Source organism: Parasteatoda tepidariorum, chromosome 6, assembly GCF_043381705.1.
Source record: "Parasteatoda tepidariorum isolate YZ-2023 chromosome 6, CAS_Ptep_4.0, whole genome shotgun sequence".
NCBI lineage: Eukaryota > Metazoa > Arthropoda > Arachnida > Araneae > Theridiidae > Parasteatoda > Parasteatoda tepidariorum.
Window position 1 is genome coordinate 82,725,592 of NC_092209.1, and position 19,933 is coordinate 82,745,524.

The window sequence follows — 19,933 nt, forward strand, 5'->3', positions numbered from 1 at the left end:
CAGCAAAATTTGTAATGATATCCAAACCTTTTAACAAATAAATGATATATTTTTAAAATAAATGCAATTTGAAATAGGTTTCTTTCACAAATAATGTATGAAAATCGTAATAAGTGTAAGCAATTAATGTTTTTTTAATCTTTTTTCTTAAATAGAAAATTTCCTCCATTGAAACCATGAAGAAATTACACTGGAATGGATTAAAAATGATTAATGATGTATTTCATCAGGTCACAATTACTTTTTTGACCAAATGTTAAATGAACAATAAAAGAAAATTAATTTATAAAACTTTCAATATTGATCGTTTTATTAGAATTAAATGCTCAGATAAATTTGTAGAAAAATTATATATTTGATAACATAGCTCTAATTTGATAATAATTTATACTTTAAGTACAGCTTTCACATCTAAAACATTTTTATAAGGCTCTAGTAGAGGATAAACTTCTTCTTCAAGGAACTCAGTAACCTATTTAAAAAAAAAAAAGAAATACATTTATGAACATTTTATTATACAACCACAAAATAGTTTAAAAAAAAAAAAAAAAAAAAAAAAAAAAAAAAACAGGTCTATAAAAAATTTTTTTTTACAGATCTTTTAATTGCTGAACGGAATTTAATTAAATTCATGTGACGATTTAATAACAATCGCAGAAACAAATAATTAAAGGATAATTTTTAATTTAACTTTCGGACTTAAAACAAAATAAATTATTAGCAGTGATAAGGGACTTCAAGAAATGTAAAAAAAAAAAGGTATAACATTGCTATTTTTAAAACATCACTAGAAATGTAAAATTTTGAAAAATTTGAAACTGGGAGAATGTTAACAATTCCAAAAAACAATGCACACAGCTACAAAATACCACACAGCCACAACTAACAGAAAATATGATGTGAGTGCTAAAAATTTATTTCAAAACTTAATATACAAATTCTTAAATAGGGAATAAAAAAAAAACTATTACTTTTTTAAAGAAATCAGAAGAAAAACACCCATTATAGATCATGCTTAACTTGATCAAGATATATAGATCAACTATACCTCGAAAAAATTTTTTTAATAATATCTGCTCTGAGTTCAGTTTTGTTAAACTATGCTTGTTACATTACAGCATCAATTGCAGGGGGGGGGGGGGACAAGAANGGGGGGGGGGGGGGCACAAGAACAATATTGAAGGGGAAAAAAGTAAAATCTTAAAAAACACATCCATTAATACCAATAAAAATTCATGATCATTCTTACATAATATCGGTTTATGTTAATACAAAATTTTAATAAACCTACATATTAATATACCTCAAAATCAAGCTTTTGAGTTTAAATATTTTTAAACATTATAAAGAATTGAAAGCAAAAGATTTATTTACATAAATTACTAAATTTTGAAGAAAAAATAAATAAAAGCCATTAGATTAAAAAAATGAATTAAAATTTTCATTAAAGTAATATTGCATCTTAAAAACATTATTCATACATACGTAACAAAAAATAATTTTTTTTCGTAGTTTTAATCTTGTGTTGGAATTTAATATATATATATATGATGAAAAAATTCGATAAAAAGGTATTAAATGTCCTAAAATGTTAATTTTTACTGATTTTGAACTCTTTTTTAGGTTTTCAGCAAAACGTTACATTTTAGAATATTCCCATAGTTTTTAAGTTAATTTAATGTTCCCTGAGTTCTTCACTTTTTCCTTGAGGCATATGAACCTTGTTATGAAACACCATTGTTTAGTTTAAGGTTTATTTCTAGAAATACAATTTCTAAAGAGATGTAATTAATAATAATGAGGAAAAACTTGAAATTATAAGCCTGACAAACATACAAAAAAAAAAAAAAAAANAAAAAAAAAAAAAAAAAAAAAAAAAAAAAAAAAAAAAAAAAAAAAAAAACTTATAAACTTGTAACAAATTTTTTTTTTAAATCACTTTAAAAATTTGCTGTTTAATTAATCAAGTATACAAAATAAATAATAAAAATTAAGAAATTTTCTTGCAGAACTATAAATTAGCAAATTGAGTTCCTCTAAGTTCATAGTTGAGTTTGCAAATATGGTTACTACATTAGTGTAGTTTTAAAAATTAAGCACTAAAAATTAAAAATAAATCTTTTTACTGCTAAAATCTAAAAATAACAGCATTGAACACGAGGTTAATAATCCTAAAAAACCAACATCATCTCATGCAATGTTTCAGAAACTTTTTTATAATCACAATTCTTTTGTTTAAAAGTTGCTATTATTTGAATTACAATGAAAGCCAAATTACAATAAAGGAACCTAGTTAAAAATCAAGAGAATGACAAATAAATTAAATTTTAAAAAAATAGAGTTTTTAATACAAAAATAAATAGGGACAAATGCTAAAACTTTATGCTTTGTAATTTTATCCCAAAATGACTTCCAGCAATTGTTTTCCCTTAAAGGCTATATTTTCATACAACAGAAATATTTAACATTAACTTCATAAAAAAATGACTTGCACTTATTACAGTATTACGTTCTTGAGTCTTGTTACCTAAAAAATATGCAATTTTAAAATTTAAAAAATTCAATAAAATAAAAATTTTAAAAACTATGGTTGTAAAAAGAGCAAATAAAAAGAAAATAATTTTATTTTTAGAACATCAAACTAGTTCAGATCAGTTTTAGTGTATCATTTGACATGAGAACAGTGTTTGGTGGTGTTAAAAGTTAATTAAAACTAAAAAAGTCATGCACCCTACATTCATTATTTGTCTTAATGCAAGGAATGTGCATTTCTTTCTATAAACCTTCAAGAAAAACACGATGATACACACAAGAACTACATAAAACATATACAGAATTGCCACTCAAACCGGGAAAAAAAATTTCCTGTACATATTATACATAATATATTAAGAGAAAAAACACAATCACTGGATTCTTGTATGAGCTGTACTGGGATAATTACACTAGCTATAATTGCTGAAAAAACTTAAGGAAAAAAGGAACAGCTGAACATACTTAAAACAAATAATGCTATAGTAAATTAACTAGTTTAATATACAGGGTATGTGCTACATTTTAGATTTTCAAATTCATGACTTCCCATGACTAATTCCAAGAGTTTTTAATGACTTAACGAAGTTACTATTTTCGTCAACAAAAACACAAAAATAAATTTAAAAAAGCATTATAATGACATTAATTGAAATGATAGGTATAAAAAAAACTGCTATACTCTGCATCTTCATGTTTATAGATTTTAAATTTAAAAAATAGAGTAAAGAAAGAGTTGAAGCAATAAAATAGCTTGAAAAAAATACAAAGCCAATTAATTATTTATTTTTTTCTGCAGAATTATATTCGAAAGATACTTTTTTTGCTCATCCGAAAGAAAAGAAATGCTCCTGATTTTTCTGTTCTCATTTCTGAATTTAAAAAAATTCGCCAATGACTGGATTGCTTCAGCTAGAATTTTAAATTGATAAAATAAAAAAATAATTATAATAATTCTGAAATCACAGAAGTTTAAAAGATAATTTGCTCTAGAAAGGTTTTTCTTTCATTTTTTGAAAGAACATCATAATTTTTAAAGAACATGATAAAAACATTTTATAGTGTAATAAAATATGACTGTGAGTGGGGATTTTGTTACGAATTCAGATATTCAGAAGAACAAAAAATTGGAGTGGGCAATTCCATTTTAAAAAGAAAATTTTTCGGCGACCAAAATCCATGACATTCCATGATTTTTTTTAAAAAATAGTTGAAATGATGACATTTCATAAAAAATTTTGTTCAATACCAAAATTCATGACTTTCCAGGTGCGCGGATACCCTGAATATAACTGAAATATCATCCTTAAATATTCCATAGATTGCACTTAGTGTGGTCACCATTTATAAAAGACGAAAATAGCAGACAAAATCCCCTGTATTTTCCTAGTTTCTAAAGAAAAACTCAAAATTCCCTGCATTTTCTCTGTTATTTTAGGTGATATTTAAATTCCCTGTATTTTTCAGGCTTTCCCTGTGGAGTGGCAACCCAGATATACAAATTACATGCAATAATAAAAGCTAAATCATTATCATACCTGTTCAGGAGCTCTACCAACAAAAGTTTTTGGGTCCAAGAGATCATCTAATTGACTTCTGACTGGAGCAAAGAATTCGCTTGATCGGATCCGCTGAACTAAATCATTATCACCTCCTTCCATTTTAACAACTTCGGCTGCTTGCTGAGAAAGGACTCTTATCTCTTCATGGCAAATCTTGAAAATATCAACAAATTAATAAATTTATCAAAATTAAAATGTAATTAAAATTGAAATAACCGTCATTGAACAGTTGACACAATTTTTGGGTTTATGACTATTAATGTTCACCCTTGTAGCCTTTTTATTTTGAACTCATTCCAGAAGACAAGGTCAAGTGTAGGGAGAAATTTGTCTTCCTGGAAGACTTTTTGATGGAACTAACCCGCATTTGAGTTACATAAAAAGGAAGACCAAGAAAACCTTCCATGGTTAACCTGACATGTTTTCATGTGATATAAGAGCCTTCCAGAAACATTTGTTGATTATTGAAGGCTCGAACCCTAAAAGTTAGTTTGAATGCACCATAAAGAAGGGGAGGACACTAACACTGGGCGGAGTTACTACACACTAATAATTTGCATTTGGTATTGTGTAATTTTATACTCTTGCACTTTTTGATTGATAAATTGAGGCAAGTATATTCTTGTGAATCCTCAGTTACCTAACAAAAAATGCTATAAATTCATCTAGTAATCAATAAATTATACTTTAAAAAAAATTACAATATACATCTAAAATAAAAAATTGAATAAATTATGCAAGACAGGAATTATGCAAGAAAGTTAGTTCGCTGCTGCCTAGGTCACTAAATACGTAATTACGAATATAAAAATCAAAATGCCTATTCAGATCATTTATAAAAATTTTCATAAACAGAGAAATAGAGCCGTGATGGCTCAGGGGATAGAGCGTTCACCTTCCAATGAGGTGAACCGGATTCTAATCCAGCAATGGCTGGTCGATACGAATCTGCATGTAGCTTGCACCGATCACAGTGCTGACGCGAAATATCCTCAGTCCTCAGTGTTAGACAGATCATGGGTTAAAGTCCCTTTGCCGTCAAGTTAACCGTGGGATGTCTTCCACTTCATGTAACGAAAAGGCGGGTTAATTCCATCAAAAAGTCCTTAACGAAAGCAAATTTCTCCCAATACTTGATCCAGGAGTTCCCTTGTCTTCTGGATTGGGTTCAAAATAACAAAGCTATGAAGTTGAACATTACTAGTCGTAAACCCAAAAATTGGCATCGGTTGTTCAACGATGGTTACAAAAACAAAATTAAAAAATAAAAACTTTGCTGATGAATTGAGAAAGATAGAAAACTTAGCAACAGATGCTGCTGAAATGAACTTAACCTCCCAGTCACCCCTACCTTAAATGGTCGGGAAACGACCTTGTCGAGCGCATTTGAGGTTATCTATTTCATGGTCGGGAGAAGACCTCATCGTACGCATTTGAAACCATCGTTGTACTATTAGAAATAATGCTCATAATCTCATGTATCTTGGTAAATCGCAATATCTGATGCGACGAAAAATTGGTAATCCAAACATTGGATCGGCAATGATTACATAACATCGATATTTTCCGATGTATCGCCTAGACCTACTGTACACATTTACAAAACCACCAGTTTTTAAAATTAAAACATACTAACTTGTCTGTCTTTCCCAGCTTTCACCATGGCCATAAGAATGTTCTCTGTAGCCATAAAAGGTAGTTCTTCTCTGATATGTCTCTCAATAACTTTAGGGTAGACAACAAGGCCATCAAACACGTTTTGAAGGGTATTTAAAAACACATCTGCTGCTAAAAAGCTCTCTGGTAATGTGATACGCCTAAATAACAAAATTTAATGTAAGTATATCAACAAATTTTCTTCAGAATGGCATAAAAAAAGTGCATCAGATGATGAAATGAGGGTTGCCACAGAAAAAAAATGAACAAAATAGTTGCCTTTAGTAGCCTAAAGCACAAAAATAGTTGCCAAAAACTATGAAAATAGTTGACTAAATAAGAACAAAATTTTTTTAATAATAAGACTAAAATTTTATTATATAACTTAATTGTCATATACCTTGATCCACTTAGACAAGTTGGTAGAAAATACCATAATTTTTATATAAACGTTAGTGTTCTAGAACTAAATTTTTAAATCAAAAAAATTAGTATATTTGCAGAAAATGAAATACTTTTAATTTCTAGAATTTATTCAAAAAATACTTTTTCATTAAAAAACATACTTTTTTAAAAAAAATTTCCCTTTTATCAATAATTGATATAGTACAGCATTTTGTACAAAATATTTTACACATAGGGAATTTTAGGGATTTTTATAGACTTTAAAATAAAAGAACTGCAAAATTTTTCCAGTTATGATTAACATTAAAACAACTTGAAATGTTATGTATTATGTTTAGTCTTAAATTTGAATAGTAATAGGCATTTAATTCATCAAAGATAGTTAATTGAATCTTATAAAAGAGACTCGCTTTATTAAGTATTAATGACACTTATTTAAATATTCAAACAAGCACCTGCACAAGGATTCCATTTCAATTGCAATTTTTAAACAAAACTTACTCAGTATTAGGGAATTTTCTAAAATATACAAAAACCAGGAGAATTTTTATTAAACCAGTAGAGCAGGACAGGGTGCGTAGTCAAATTTTTCAACAAAAAATAAGCACCTTTTAGGTACTCAAAAAATATTTTTAAGCACTTTAAAAAAATATAATTAGGCAGAGTTGACAAATTTTTGACAATTAGCGACTTTATCTGTCATGTAAAAAAAAAAAAAACTTTTAACATAGTTCTTGGCAATTGTCAAAAACGCTAAATTTTGGCATAAGGATAATTATTACCTATTATAAATATGAAGTATTTTTAAATTATCATTTCAAAACTAATTGAATCCTGAAATTGAGAATCTCTTGCAAAATGCTGCAGAGTTGCACATGAGAGGGCAAAAATCCTTCCCACTGAATCCAGCTCAGCATACACACACGTGGATCCGCAAGTATTTCATCAAACATGTAAAACAAATGGCGTTTTTATAAGCCACAGACCGACGAAATAGATTGGAGTTGAATTTATTTTGAAAACGTTGTATAGAACAATGTTATTTTGCATAATTGGTGGCGAATATAAATATGGTAAAGAAAAAATCTCATTTTGGAAAAGGAAAAATAAAGCACATTTTAAAAACACCCTATGAAAAAAGCACCTTTAAGGGTTTGCAAAAAACGAAAATTGAAAATAAGCACTTTTTAAAAGTGCTACGCACCCTGCAGGAGGAACTGGCAAAATCCAGTAGCGTCGGCAGCAGTACGTTTGTATTTTTAAAAAATGACATGTCCTGAACATACATAGAAATCAGGAATATCTAAACAAATTTCTAAAAATCAGGGCAAAATGTGATTTAAAAAAAAGAAAGAAGAAAATACCTATTAGCACTGTCATCCAAAGTCCGTTCCATCATTTGATTTTGTGCTGTCATGAGGGCAATGAAAAGATCCCCCATTGGAAGCCTGGCTAAGGAACACACACGCTCACAGCGCATAGGATTCCGTTTGTATGCCATCGCACTTGAGCCTATTTGCGTCTTTTCAAAGGGTTCTTCAATCTCCTTTCGACTTGCCAATAATCGAATGTCTAAACAAATCTGCAATAAAATGAAAATAAATTAAAAATAAATTACTGCACAGCTTCTTTTTTTTTTAGTTGCTAAACTATGAAAATGAAATATTAGGTCAGTAGTTAGTAGTAAATTACTGACGTAGTAAATTACAGTAGTAGTTAGTTATCAGTAAATATTAGGTTTTTTTTGCATTTTAAATCCTCAGACGGAAATTATAAATTACAGGAAATTATAACTGTTATTGTTTGTCATTTATTTTTCTTTGCATTTACATTTCATTATGGGGCCTCAGGAAACTGCCAATTTTTGGTTTAACCGCCGACAACAGAAAAGCTCTCGTGTGTTAGCAGGCAGTAAGTCCCTTGATGGAGTGCTGTCCTGGTAAAACACATATCTTAAAATTATATAATTTTTGTTTTCTGCTAGAATTGTTTTTCTGACTTTATAAATTAAAATGAAACAAATTTGGATTTAGCTGCTTTAAGCACTCTTCTATTTTGTTTTTTTTATTTCAAATGTTACTTACTTATTTTATCTGTTTCTGAATTTGTAAATTAGTTTCATTCTTTGATTAAATAAAAAATAAAGTAAGTCATCCCCCCTTTTATTTAAAAAAATGTAACATATGATATAATTAATTTTGTTCAACTAACATAAAGTTCTACTAGATTTATGTTTTATTAGATAATATGTTTGTTAACTATTGCCAACAGGGAAATATTTTTATTACCTTACTAACAGTTGCTGCTAAGCTAGCTAAACTAAAGACTACAAAGCAATCAATCTTTCTGCTGTATGTTTGTCCAGTCACAGTATAGGCCCTACAACATAGAGAAATAAAATAAGTGTTGTAAAAATTATAACAGTGTGCACACATAAAGTAATAAAAACATTTACAATACCTTTTAAAACCAGCCATTTCTGTCACTAACTTATCGAGTTCTTTAACCTTAAAAAAGTAAATGATGAAATTAGCCTAAATTATATATAAGTACGGAAAATAATTACAGTCTTAATGAATAATAAACTGTGTGAAATTTACAGTTAATAATAATTTAATTACTATTAAAAAATAATTTTATTCTATTAATTTATTATTTATGAATTTATGGTTAATATTTTTTAAGGTATAGTCACCATGAATGAATGATATTTAAAAAAAAAAAATTACTAAACCAATATTTCAGACACCAAATCTTTATCTCTTAATATTAAAATTACAAAGATATCGAACGGTATTAAAATTATTTTCATACTTCAAGTAGAGATTAGAAATTGTCCATTAGTTAATGTGATTGAATTTCAAATTGTGCAAATAAAATTAAGAATGATATTTTATTAGTTTATACATAAAAGTGTTACCATATTTTTCATAGGTTTAATACAACAGTAGTCAAATTAAAGATTAAAATATTTATAGTTATATTTTAACAAACAAAATTCTTATCCACAGAGATAGAATTTTAAGGCAAATATTATTACTGCACTTAGTATATGAATGTTTAAAAATTTAATGTTGTCAGCAGAAAAAGTAAAGCACTTCCACAATGTCTGGATAATGAGCCGTGGAGCTCAGAGGATAGAGCGCTCGCCAATGAGATCAACTGGGTTCGAATCCTGGCACCGACTGATAGATTTGAATTCCACACGCACCTCGCACCAACCACAGTGCTGATCTCAAATATCCTCAGTGGTAGACGGATCGTGGGTTATAGTGTCCTTGCCGATAGGCTAACCGTAGGTTTTCGTAGTGTTCCTCTCCATGTAACGCAAATGTGGTTTAGTTCCATCAAAAAGTCCTCCACAAAGGCAAATATCTCCTAATATATTATCCAGGAGTTTCCTTGTCTTCTGGATTGGGTTCAAAATTACAAGCTTACAGAGATGAACATTGGTAGCCGTAAACCCAAAATTGGGTTGGCTGTTCAACGACAGTTATAAAATTTTTCTTAAATTAAATGTCTGGATAATCAGTACCCCACTGTTAAATGCTTAGAACTAAAAAGTAATTAGTAAAAATAATGCCTTACTTTTTCATGATTACCTTCAAACACTGCAAGAAAGCTGGCTTGAGTTCCTGTAGTGCCTTTTACACCTCTGAATCGAAGATCATCACGAACTCTCTGAATGTTAATAAGATCTGCCACAAGATCAGAAATCCAAAGGGAAGCCCTTTTTCCAACAGTCGTAAGTTGTGCAGGTCTATAATCAATATGAAATAAAAATGTTAAAACAAATAGCAATACAAAAAAGTTTTCAATTATGCTTGAAAATATGTAATAATGTCACCAAATCTATTTAAAAAATGCAGTGAACTAAATATAGACAAGAGTTGAATTTTATATTTTTATTAGTTCAATTCAAAAGATTAATGAATAGTTCAAACCTGAGAAGTTCAATTTAATCTACATAATGAATAGTTCAATTTAATCTATATAATATGAAACGCTTATAAGTACATGGTTATCAAATAGAGCTATGTATTTTACATTTTACACATTTTGCCATTATTAAAAAAAATAATTATTTACATATTATGTAAGAAATGAAAAATGAGAAATTCTGAATTTTTACACTAATTAAATAAATTTATAGAAAGTAAAAACACTTTTTAATATACAAATGAATAAATTTTGTCTAAACTTACTGCATATGAGTAAATCCTAATGTAGGCATGTTCTTATAGTTCTCAGCAAACTTAGAGAGTCTATCAATGCAGCGAGCAAGCTAAAAAAAGAAACAGTAGTTCAAAGATTATAAAGGATTTTGATATGGTGATTATGAGAGAAGTTATTAGCTAAATTTCTAAAGTCTTAGCCGAAGGCAAATCTTACAAATTTTTAATGATTAATTTTTTTTTCTGCAGAAAACTTCAAATCATAATACAACTTTAGTATAAATTGAACTATTTTATAAAATGCGAATTCAAATCAAGAGCTATTTTATAGTTGGGGAGGAGTAAAAAAACTATGCATACCTGTCAACTTTGGAGAAATAAAAGAACGGAGATTTTACTAACGTTATTTTTCGGGCTACATAAAGTTTTAATACATCATGCATAATCATGTAAGTCAAAATTAGAAATAATATAAGCACTTACGTTTAGCAAAGTAAAAAATATGTATAGAAATCCTAATCTAAAGAGGATTTTTTAAAATCATTATTTAAAATTACTTAAACTATAAACACTCAATATACTCCTGTACTAGCAATAGCACCATCAGTTGAGGAATAAGAGAAGTATTTTTGACACTAATGGATATTTTATCGGCAAAATTCTTTTTTTTTTCTTTCAACAAATACGGGAAATTTGAGAATATACGAGTAATCAGGAGATAGTGGTAAAATACAGGAGTCTTCATTAGAAAACATGAGACTTGGCAGGTATGACTATGAATGTGATAGAGGATGAAATATGTAGATGGTGTTCTATGGTCTTTGAGGAAAAAATACAGGTTGGTGTAAATTTTTGATAACTTCTGAGGCTAGAGCAGTAATAAGAAAAAACCTCACGAAACATTTCATGTCTTTTTCTTCTGGCTATCTTTTAAATAAATACATTTTATTTTAAATAAAATTTCTCTTTCTTTAAGTCTTTTATATTTTAATAAAAGAATTTTTTATGTCTCACTTATTCTTTACTGTCGCGATTCTCATCATTCAGAGAAAAAGTATCACAGTAGAAGATTAGTTTTTATTCTACCCTTAGATATTTTTTATTGAAATTTGGGCAGGAGTTAACATTTTAATCGCCAGTCGAATGCAAGTGGTTATACTATATCTAAAACTGAATAGTGGTAATCCATAAAGATAAAATCAAAGTCTTATTTTATCAATCATTTTAGTTTTTAATTTATAATCAGTTTATTTTAATGAATAATATGCTATTGTTTTACGAGAAAATATATTTCATAAAAATAATTTATAAAATTTTTTTTAAAAAAAGTGAATTAAAATGACTATGAACTGAACAAAATGTCATTGAAGTTTTAATTCACATAATTAGCTAATCACAGGAATCAGAATCCCAATAAAATAGACTATGTATCATAAAAAAGTAATAACTTAATTTTCAATTATTTTGATAAGAAAATTTAAAATCGAATTGTGTTTGATGTCTAATAGTGCTCCATCAGTAACATTCCTGCTGATGGTTACAAGTCAAGGTTTTGATAAATGTACTATTGTGGCTTTAAATGTTGTTTTTATATTCTTAATTACGGCTCTAAATATTCCTAAATCATTCTTATATTTCTAAAAAAATCTATATAAAAAAAACTTTTAAATAACAAATATTCTCCACCCAAAATTTGCACATAAAATTCTACAATTATCATAGCATGCACAAAACAAAAATCAAACATAATTGAAAAAAGAAATACCTTTATTAAAAAACAAAGACTCAAAAGTAATAAAAGAAAATGAAGTTTACATACCTTTGGCAGTAAAATGTTAAGGGCATCTCTAATTAGTATTAAATCCTAAAGATAAAACATAGAATTAGAATATCTTTTAATCACAAAAAAATTTATAGCATGTGCAATAACAAACACACACTCACACGTATATATATAAAGAGAGAGAGAGACACACACAAAAAAAACTACTAACATATTCAAAAAAATCTAAAATAAATAAATATATTTTTTAAATGGTAAATAATAAAGTCTTTTAAAAACAATTATGAATGAATAGTAATTAGCTCAAATACTATCATTCATAACTTCAATAATTTATTATTTTAATTAATTTGATTAATGAGAGAAAAAGGTTTAATTGAATTAATGATAGGAATTGTTTTAAATTAAAAGTAAAAAAAAAAAAAAAAAAAATGTGGCATCATGGCACATTTGGCAAGTTTAATTAGTAAACAATTTTGAAGACCAAATTATGAAATAATATGATTGAATTGTTCTTGAAAAATAATTTAAAAATATGACTATTTTTAAATTTTTTTACTAAAAAATATTACTTTTTTAAAACTGTTTAATTGGATTTATAATTAATCATAGATGATGGTATTTGAAATTATTTCTTTTACATAATTCAAATAATTTCAATTCAGTAAAAAATAAAAATAAAAACTTAATTTAAAATTAGTTCTAGATATGCAAAAAGAAAAATAACATTATGGATTTAACTTACTGTGACTGTGAGTTTTTAATTTTCTGATGATTTTTATTGATTTTCTTTTCGTAATTTGTTTATTCTTTTGAATGTATCTTGTTTTTCCTGGACCTCTATACAAAACCATCGGGGTACTGAGGGAGATATTTTAAGCTTTTGCTTCTCCCTCAAATAGAAATGGTTTTGTTTTTAATGGCTACCGGGGCCGGTACCCCCTGAAGACGTCGGCTTCGGTGGTCGTATTTTTGTTTTATTTCATTTGTTTTGTATTATGGATTTAACCTCTTTCTTGACTTACTCATTCTTACTTTAAAGAATCTTTACATAAGATTTTTTTTTTTTTTTTTTTTAATATTTGAGCTTTGCCTTGATGATATCTATTTTGGAAGGAAAAAAAAAAGAAGCCAAAAGTTATATACATGTTTTAAAATTTTTTTTAAATGTTTGAACTATATACGTATCAATCAAGCAACAGATATATAATATTCTGGTCCTTACCTTCAATAATCACTATAAATTATTTATAAATATTTCAATAATTTTTTTTAAAATCATTAAACATTCAAGAAATAAGTTATAAACTTATGCATAAATATAAATACTATTTGAACAATATTTCTTATTTTCAAAACATATTTATGATACATAAACTGTTTTAGATTTTTTTTTCTTTTAATAGGATGTAATTTTACCTATTCATATGGCCCCTAAGTTAAAAATCAACTTAGAGTAAAACTTTTTGTATAGTTCAAAATGCGCTATGTATGTTCATTCTACGGTCAATAAAACTTTTCTTCTCAGTTTACAAAATCTTAGTGAATTAAAGACAGTTTTTTCATAGAAACATTTGAAAACATACTTTTCACCTGAATTACTAAAAATGTGTCTTATCTTAGATAAAATTAGTTGGGTTTTTTTTTGTTGTTGCTGTTGATTTTAGTCATTTTTTATCAACTATTTTATTCAGGGTAGAAATTTCTTTTAGAAGAAATGTATTTCTTAAAGGATATTAGAAAAACTGAAAAAATAGAAGAAAAAAAAAGAGCAAATGGTTTAGACATGAGTATTAAAAGTATATACAAACTAACAAAAATAATTAAAGGTATGTTTTATTTTAGATAAAAACACAATTAAAATGATTCCTTTTTGTGGCTTTATTCAACATTGTCTGTCTTCCATTAATTTCTTCGTAAGAATAATTTAAATTTAAACTAATGAAATTCAATAAACTACAAAAAATTTCAAGGTTTTTATATTTACTTTAGTTTTTTTACATAATCGCTATCTTCCTATTATTTGCTTTTTCACATGGAATTTTGAAACCTATATAACCTATTATAACATTTTAATGGTATTTGATATAATTTTAAAATTAAGTTCGATTATTTCGTTACATAATTTTTAAAAGTTGCAATCACAATAAGCAAAAAAAATTTTTTTTTATTAGAATCATTATTTTTTCCATATTTTAGTAAATATCTTAATTATTTATTATAGTAAACAACTTAATTATAATTAATAAATAAAATTAAACACAAACATAAAAACTAAAAGTTTTTAAAACGAAGCATGTTTCAAGGCTATAAACATAAAAATAAAGGATCCATTATACTAAATTGTGCATAGTAAATAGCTAATAATTTGTAGTTATTAGTAATAAAATAATTAAGTAGTTAATCGTAAAATAATTAAGTACTTCATACTGAAATAGTTCTCTAGAAAAATGTTTGAACAGTTAAGTAATTAACAATATAATATAACACAGTAAAAGGTTTGTTGTTATCTAGTTTTAATTCAATAGCAAATATCATTAATTTAACAAATGCTAGATGCGTTGACATTTTTGGCAAGCAGGTTCTTGACTTGGTGGACAGATCTATTGTTAAAACCGTATAAAAATGTCTCAAGTCAAAAACATGCCTCAAAGCAATATACTAGCTCTTACTGTATTATCTCCAACATAGCAAGATGTTGCTCCCAAATGAATAATTGGTGCAGCTTTAGGGCATTGTGCAGCAAACACGTGCACATGAGCCATAACATCATGTCTAGTCAGCATTTCTTCCTTGGCGGCAGCTTGAAAATCTATCTTGTCTACATGGGCTTCCATTTCAGCAATTTGTTCATCTGTGATTTTTAGACCAAGGCTCTTAATATAAACAAAGCTTTTTAAAACATTATTTTATGTAACATAACATATTAATCACACCGTGTTAAAATAATGAATTTAACAAAACACAATATTAGAAAAAAAGTGCTACTGTCACTGATCCTCGAATTATGGAGAATAACAGCAATTCGTAAAATATGGTCTTAATATGGTTTAAAACAGGAATTTTTGCATATTTTGCCTTCAGAACAAATGAAGAAAATCAAAAAACATTTCAAGATAATTATGTAAGTCACTTAACAATAGATTATCCATGTAAAAAAATTATTTTTTTTAGTTTGTTATTTTTCATCATTTAATTTACTTATGGTCAAAAATTTTTGAATTGTAAGGAACATTAATTTTATGCCAATTTAATTAACTTAGCTTTTAATGTTAATGTTTAAATTTAATGTTAAAAACATTTAAATTGTTTTCTTGACAATAGAGACCTCATTTTCAAGATTGATGCTACCTCCCTTATTTTGAAGTTACAAAGAAATGTCTGCTTTCTAAATTTAAAATTTTATCTTTTGCACGAAGTTCTAGAATGAGAAAATACAATAATTAGATCAAAGGTTATTTAAAGATTTTGCTCTTATTTTTTATTGTTGCCTTGTGCACAATAAATTTTTAATATAACATGAAAAACTCGAAGCAAGAACATCAGAATGAAATTATTATTAGACATTATACAAACATCCACCTGTATCACTAACCAAACTATAATCTATTATCAGTTATATTTTTTAAATCTTTTGTTTATTTTTATATGGAAATGGGAGCTCCAGGATAATTGAAAAATAAGCTTTTCACTGGCAAAACAAGGGAAATAGATTCTTTAGAGAAGCATACTCATATTTAATTTTATAACCATCCATGAACAGACATTTTGAGTTTATGACTACTAATGTTCAACTCTGTAGCCTTGTAATTTTGGAACCCAGTCTAGAAGGCAAAGGAACTCCTGGATCAGGCATTGAGAACTTGCCTTCGTGGAGGACCAACCCATATTTGTGTTGCATGGAAAGGAAAACCATGAAAACCTGCCACTGTTAGCCTTACAGCAAATGGACTCTAACACATGAAACGTCTATCACAGGGTTGGGTTTTTGCCGTCAAAAACTGGTTTTTGACATGACAGTGGTAAAAACAGTGTTTTTACCAGTAAAAACTGTCAAAAACCTACTGTTTTCTTTAATTTATGGCATATAGCGGACAATATATTATTTTCACTTAATTGCCCTTATAAATGAATGTTGTAAACAATTGCTATTGATTTTGCAACTATATACATGCATTTTTATAGAAGGATATACATTCATACAGAAATATTGTAATATACTTATTGAAAATAGTGATACTTACTTTTATCATTATAGCTTGATTTGCAAAGGATTCAAAATTTTGCACTTCTTAATTGTTAGAAATAAACAAACAAACAAAAAAACTTGGAACTATTAATAAATTCAAGAACTAAAAAGAAGAATTTAAAATTTGGCATTTCTTAAATATTAGAAATAAGCTAAACAAAACTTTCAAAACTTGTAACTACTAACAAACTCTAAGTCAGGAATGACTTGACATTCTTCAGTAATGTAATATGCCAAACAAAATGATGCTTGGAAATGTTGAAAATTTTGTTTAGTATCCTAATATTTTACTTCAAATAGTATGATTTGATATAATCATGTTGGGAAAATGCAAAAATCTGTTCTTAAATATCTTTTAGCAACTTTTTTTCTAATTTTATTGCCCAAAAATGAATTAATTTTGAATCATAAGCAGTTAAACTCAAATTAAAATACAGTTTTCTCAAAACTATGGGTTTTTGACATGACGGTAAAAACCATGGTATAAACCGGTAAAAACCGTCATGTGTCAAAAACTTGCCAACCCTGGTCTATCAGTGAGGATATTTTGCGTCAGAGTGATCGGTGGCAGCCAGCTTCAGAATTCGAGTCGACCAGCCATGTTTAGGATCGAAACAAGTTCACCACTTTCTAAGGCGAGCGCTCTATCCCCTGAGCCACAACGGTTCAACTTAGATCCAACGACTAATTTAATAGATTCAGCTTCTTTTAATATAAAAGTATATGCTTCAATGTAATTTTACATCAAATGTAAGCCAGTGATCATTGGTATTTCTCTGAAGCTATGATGAACTCTTTGTTAGTGTTTTTCCCTGTTCACTTTTGGTTGCAATTTTATAAGCCTCTCAATATTATTAATATGAAAAATAAGCTAAAAAAAAATTCCCAGTGTCTGACACTGAAGAAAGAGGAAAATGAAACCAAATTTCAAAACAATCCATGAGTAATATTTCAGTGAACATACAATGTTTGCAAGATTTTTTTTCTGAAAATTTTTATAAAATTCGGTCATTTTTCAAAAACTTAGTATTTTTAAAAAAGTTTCAAATTTTTCACAACAAATGCAAAAAGTAAATATATCACGGAAAAAATTTCCCAGTAATATTCAATACACAACCTCTAAGTGGTAATTTTATTTATATGACTTGATACATTTGATTTATAAATTTTTAAAAAAAAATTTATCGTTTTTTTGGAAACTTTCAAGATTTAAGGCTTTTGCAAGAAAAGAATATGCTACATAAAAATTAGGAAAAAATTCAAAAGTGAGGTATTGTCAATGAACAATTTTAAGGAGGTAATACTTTTCGATCATTAAAAACTTGTTTTTTTTCACTTGACCCATTACTCCTTACTGTTAAGAGGATTTTTTTTTTTTTTTTTGCTAATATAAAGGTCCAAAAAAAAAAAAATTATGGACATATCATTTTCTCTACAAGTGTTTCAATGCCACTATGATAAGAGCCATTTTATTGTTTTGTAATTGCTTGCTTTTTATTACCTCAACCTTTTGGAGGTATAAAAGAAAATCAGCATTTACTGTAAAGTGTTTCCGCAAAAAAAAAAATAATAATAATAATAATTATGAAAACACGAGAAAATATGAAGAAAACAAATTTTTTTACTCCAAAACATGCTATTATTTTTAAATAGAATAATTCTAAAAATATGCATGCTTTATTGACACAAATTACAAATAATAATAGAGTGATAATAAGGAATATGACATACATGAATGTTAAATAATTAAAATATTAAATAATTTTGTATAATTTAACATTGTAAAGGATAAATTTACCTTTTCGGCCTTAGCAAGGTAAATCCAAAGCTTTCTCCAGGTCGTAAATTTTTTAATATCACTAAAATTTCTAGACATTTCATCACTCGCATAGCGGTTAGAAAGCGGGGATTGATAATGTGAAAACATGCTGTCAGCCATAGTTAATATCCACTTACTAAGAACGTTAGTAAATTACGAAAAGAAGTGGCAGTTTCCCAGATAAACTACACTTATATATGGAGATGAAAAAAAAGAGAGAAATTTTATCTCCTCATAAGTAAAGAAAGATAATCGCATCCTAATCACATTCACAACTCATGCCTTTGTTTACAAAACAATATTAGCCGCTATTGCCATTTTTGTAAAACAAAATTAAGGTTGCTTTCACCGATTAGTCCCGCAGTGGGCTGATCGTTAAGGTTCCCAGCAGATCACCGAAGTCAAGCATCACTGGCTGCGGTCAGTGTGCGGGTGGGTGACCACTTGGATCAGTCTGCGTAGAGACCGAGGGTGTGCGGTATTGGTCCTCGTTAAACTGTGCTACCGTAAAGTGCTCGACTTCGCGCGCAGGTAGTCGGGCTACCGAAGCGGGGATGCCATCCCCTCCGCAGAGGATCAAAATTGTGATGGCTTGTCTTCGGATCATCCTCCGGGATGTTTCCCAGACCGTTGTCAATAGCCCATTGTGCAGCTCTAGTGCGACGTAAATTAACAACAACAGCTTTCACCGATTAAAATTTATGATAGAGGTCACTACAAAAAAAGGTATCACGTGATATACGAAGTAAATACCTTTCACTAAAATCAAAAATTAATTCGTAGCTAGTAAATATCTCCCTCAATGTTTCAAAAATAAATCATATTTTGTGACTATGGAGCTGCCATCAGTGTGCGGGTGGGTGACCACTTGGATCAGTCTGCGTTAGGACCAAGAGTGTGCGGTTTTGGTCCTCGTTAAACTGTTCTACTGTAAAGTGCTCGATTTCGTGTGCTGGCTGGTCATCGGGTTACCGAAGCGGGAATGCCATCCCCTCTACAGAGGATCAAAATTGTGATGGCATGTCTTCGGATCATCCTCAGGGATGTTTCCCAGACCGTCGCCAATAGCCCATTGTGCAGCTCTAGTGCGACGTAAATGAACTAGAACAACAACAGAAAACAGAGGTAAAATACGATTAAAGCGGGTCTGAAAGGGCTAGAGAGCGAATTCCCCTTCTCATTTAGTGAAAATTATTAACAGTAGAATTATATTTCTCATGCCGATGAATTGATAATAAATAACACTTTTCAATTTCTCACATTTTGAACTGTAAAGTTACGTTTGTTTTCGAACAATTATCAATTCACTTCAACATTTTGTTTTTTGTGCAATTTATAGACATATACGTCCCAGATCGCAAAGCAGTCTAAAATTAACATCTTAAGGTCCCGCAGTGGACTGATCATTAAGACACGGTTCCTCGCAGATCACCGAAGTTAAGCATCACTGGCTGCTGTCAGTGTGCGGGTTGGTGACCACTTGGATCTTTCTGCCTAGGCACCGAGGGTGTGCTGTATTGGTCCTCGTTTAACTGTTCTACAGTAAAGTGCTCGGCTTCGCGTGCAGGCCGTCGAGCTACCGAAGCAACTACATCGTAAGAGTAGTTTTTATTTACGTCGCACTGGAGCTGCACAATGGGCTATTGGCGACGGTCTGGGAAACATCCCTGAGGATGATCCGCAGACATGAAATCACAATTTTGATCCTCTGCAGAGTGAGTGGCACCTTGTAAGAAGTTCTGGAGGCTGGCG

At 28.7% G+C, this 19,933-nt stretch overlaps 1 protein-coding gene across 1 annotated transcript; it reads right to left on the reverse strand.

Annotated features, from left to right (window-relative positions):
* Positions 1 to 282: 282 nt before the first annotated feature.
* On the reverse strand, positions 283 to 18,694 carry LOC107450004 (adenylosuccinate lyase). The gene is made up of 11 exons (XM_043043552.2): positions 18,161 to 18,694; positions 14,786 to 14,989; positions 12,150 to 12,194; positions 10,361 to 10,440; positions 9,744 to 9,915; positions 8,616 to 8,662; positions 8,444 to 8,534; positions 7,520 to 7,737; positions 5,731 to 5,911; positions 4,071 to 4,247; positions 283 to 472 (listed from the first exon to the last, which is right to left on the reverse strand). Exons 1-11 carry the CDS (start codon positions 18,299 to 18,301, stop codon positions 386 to 388), a joined length of 1,443 nt encoding a protein of 480 aa, XP_042899486.1. The 5' UTR covers positions 18,302 to 18,694; the 3' UTR covers positions 283 to 385.
* Positions 18,695 to 19,933: the final 1,239 nt, after the last annotated feature.

Coding starts and splice junctions, on each gene's coding strand:
- LOC107450004 (XM_043043552.2), bottom strand. CDS start 18,301: ATGGCTGACAGCATGTTTTCACATTATCAATCCCCGCTTTCTAACCGC. Junction 12,195..14,785: donor GCTATGTTGGAGATAATACA/GTAAGAGCTAGT, acceptor TTTTATCTTTAG/GATTTAATACTAATTAGAGA. Junction 7,738..8,443: donor TAGCAGCAACTGTTAGTAAG/GTAATAAAAATA, acceptor ATTTTATTGCAG/ATTTGTTTAGACATTCGATT.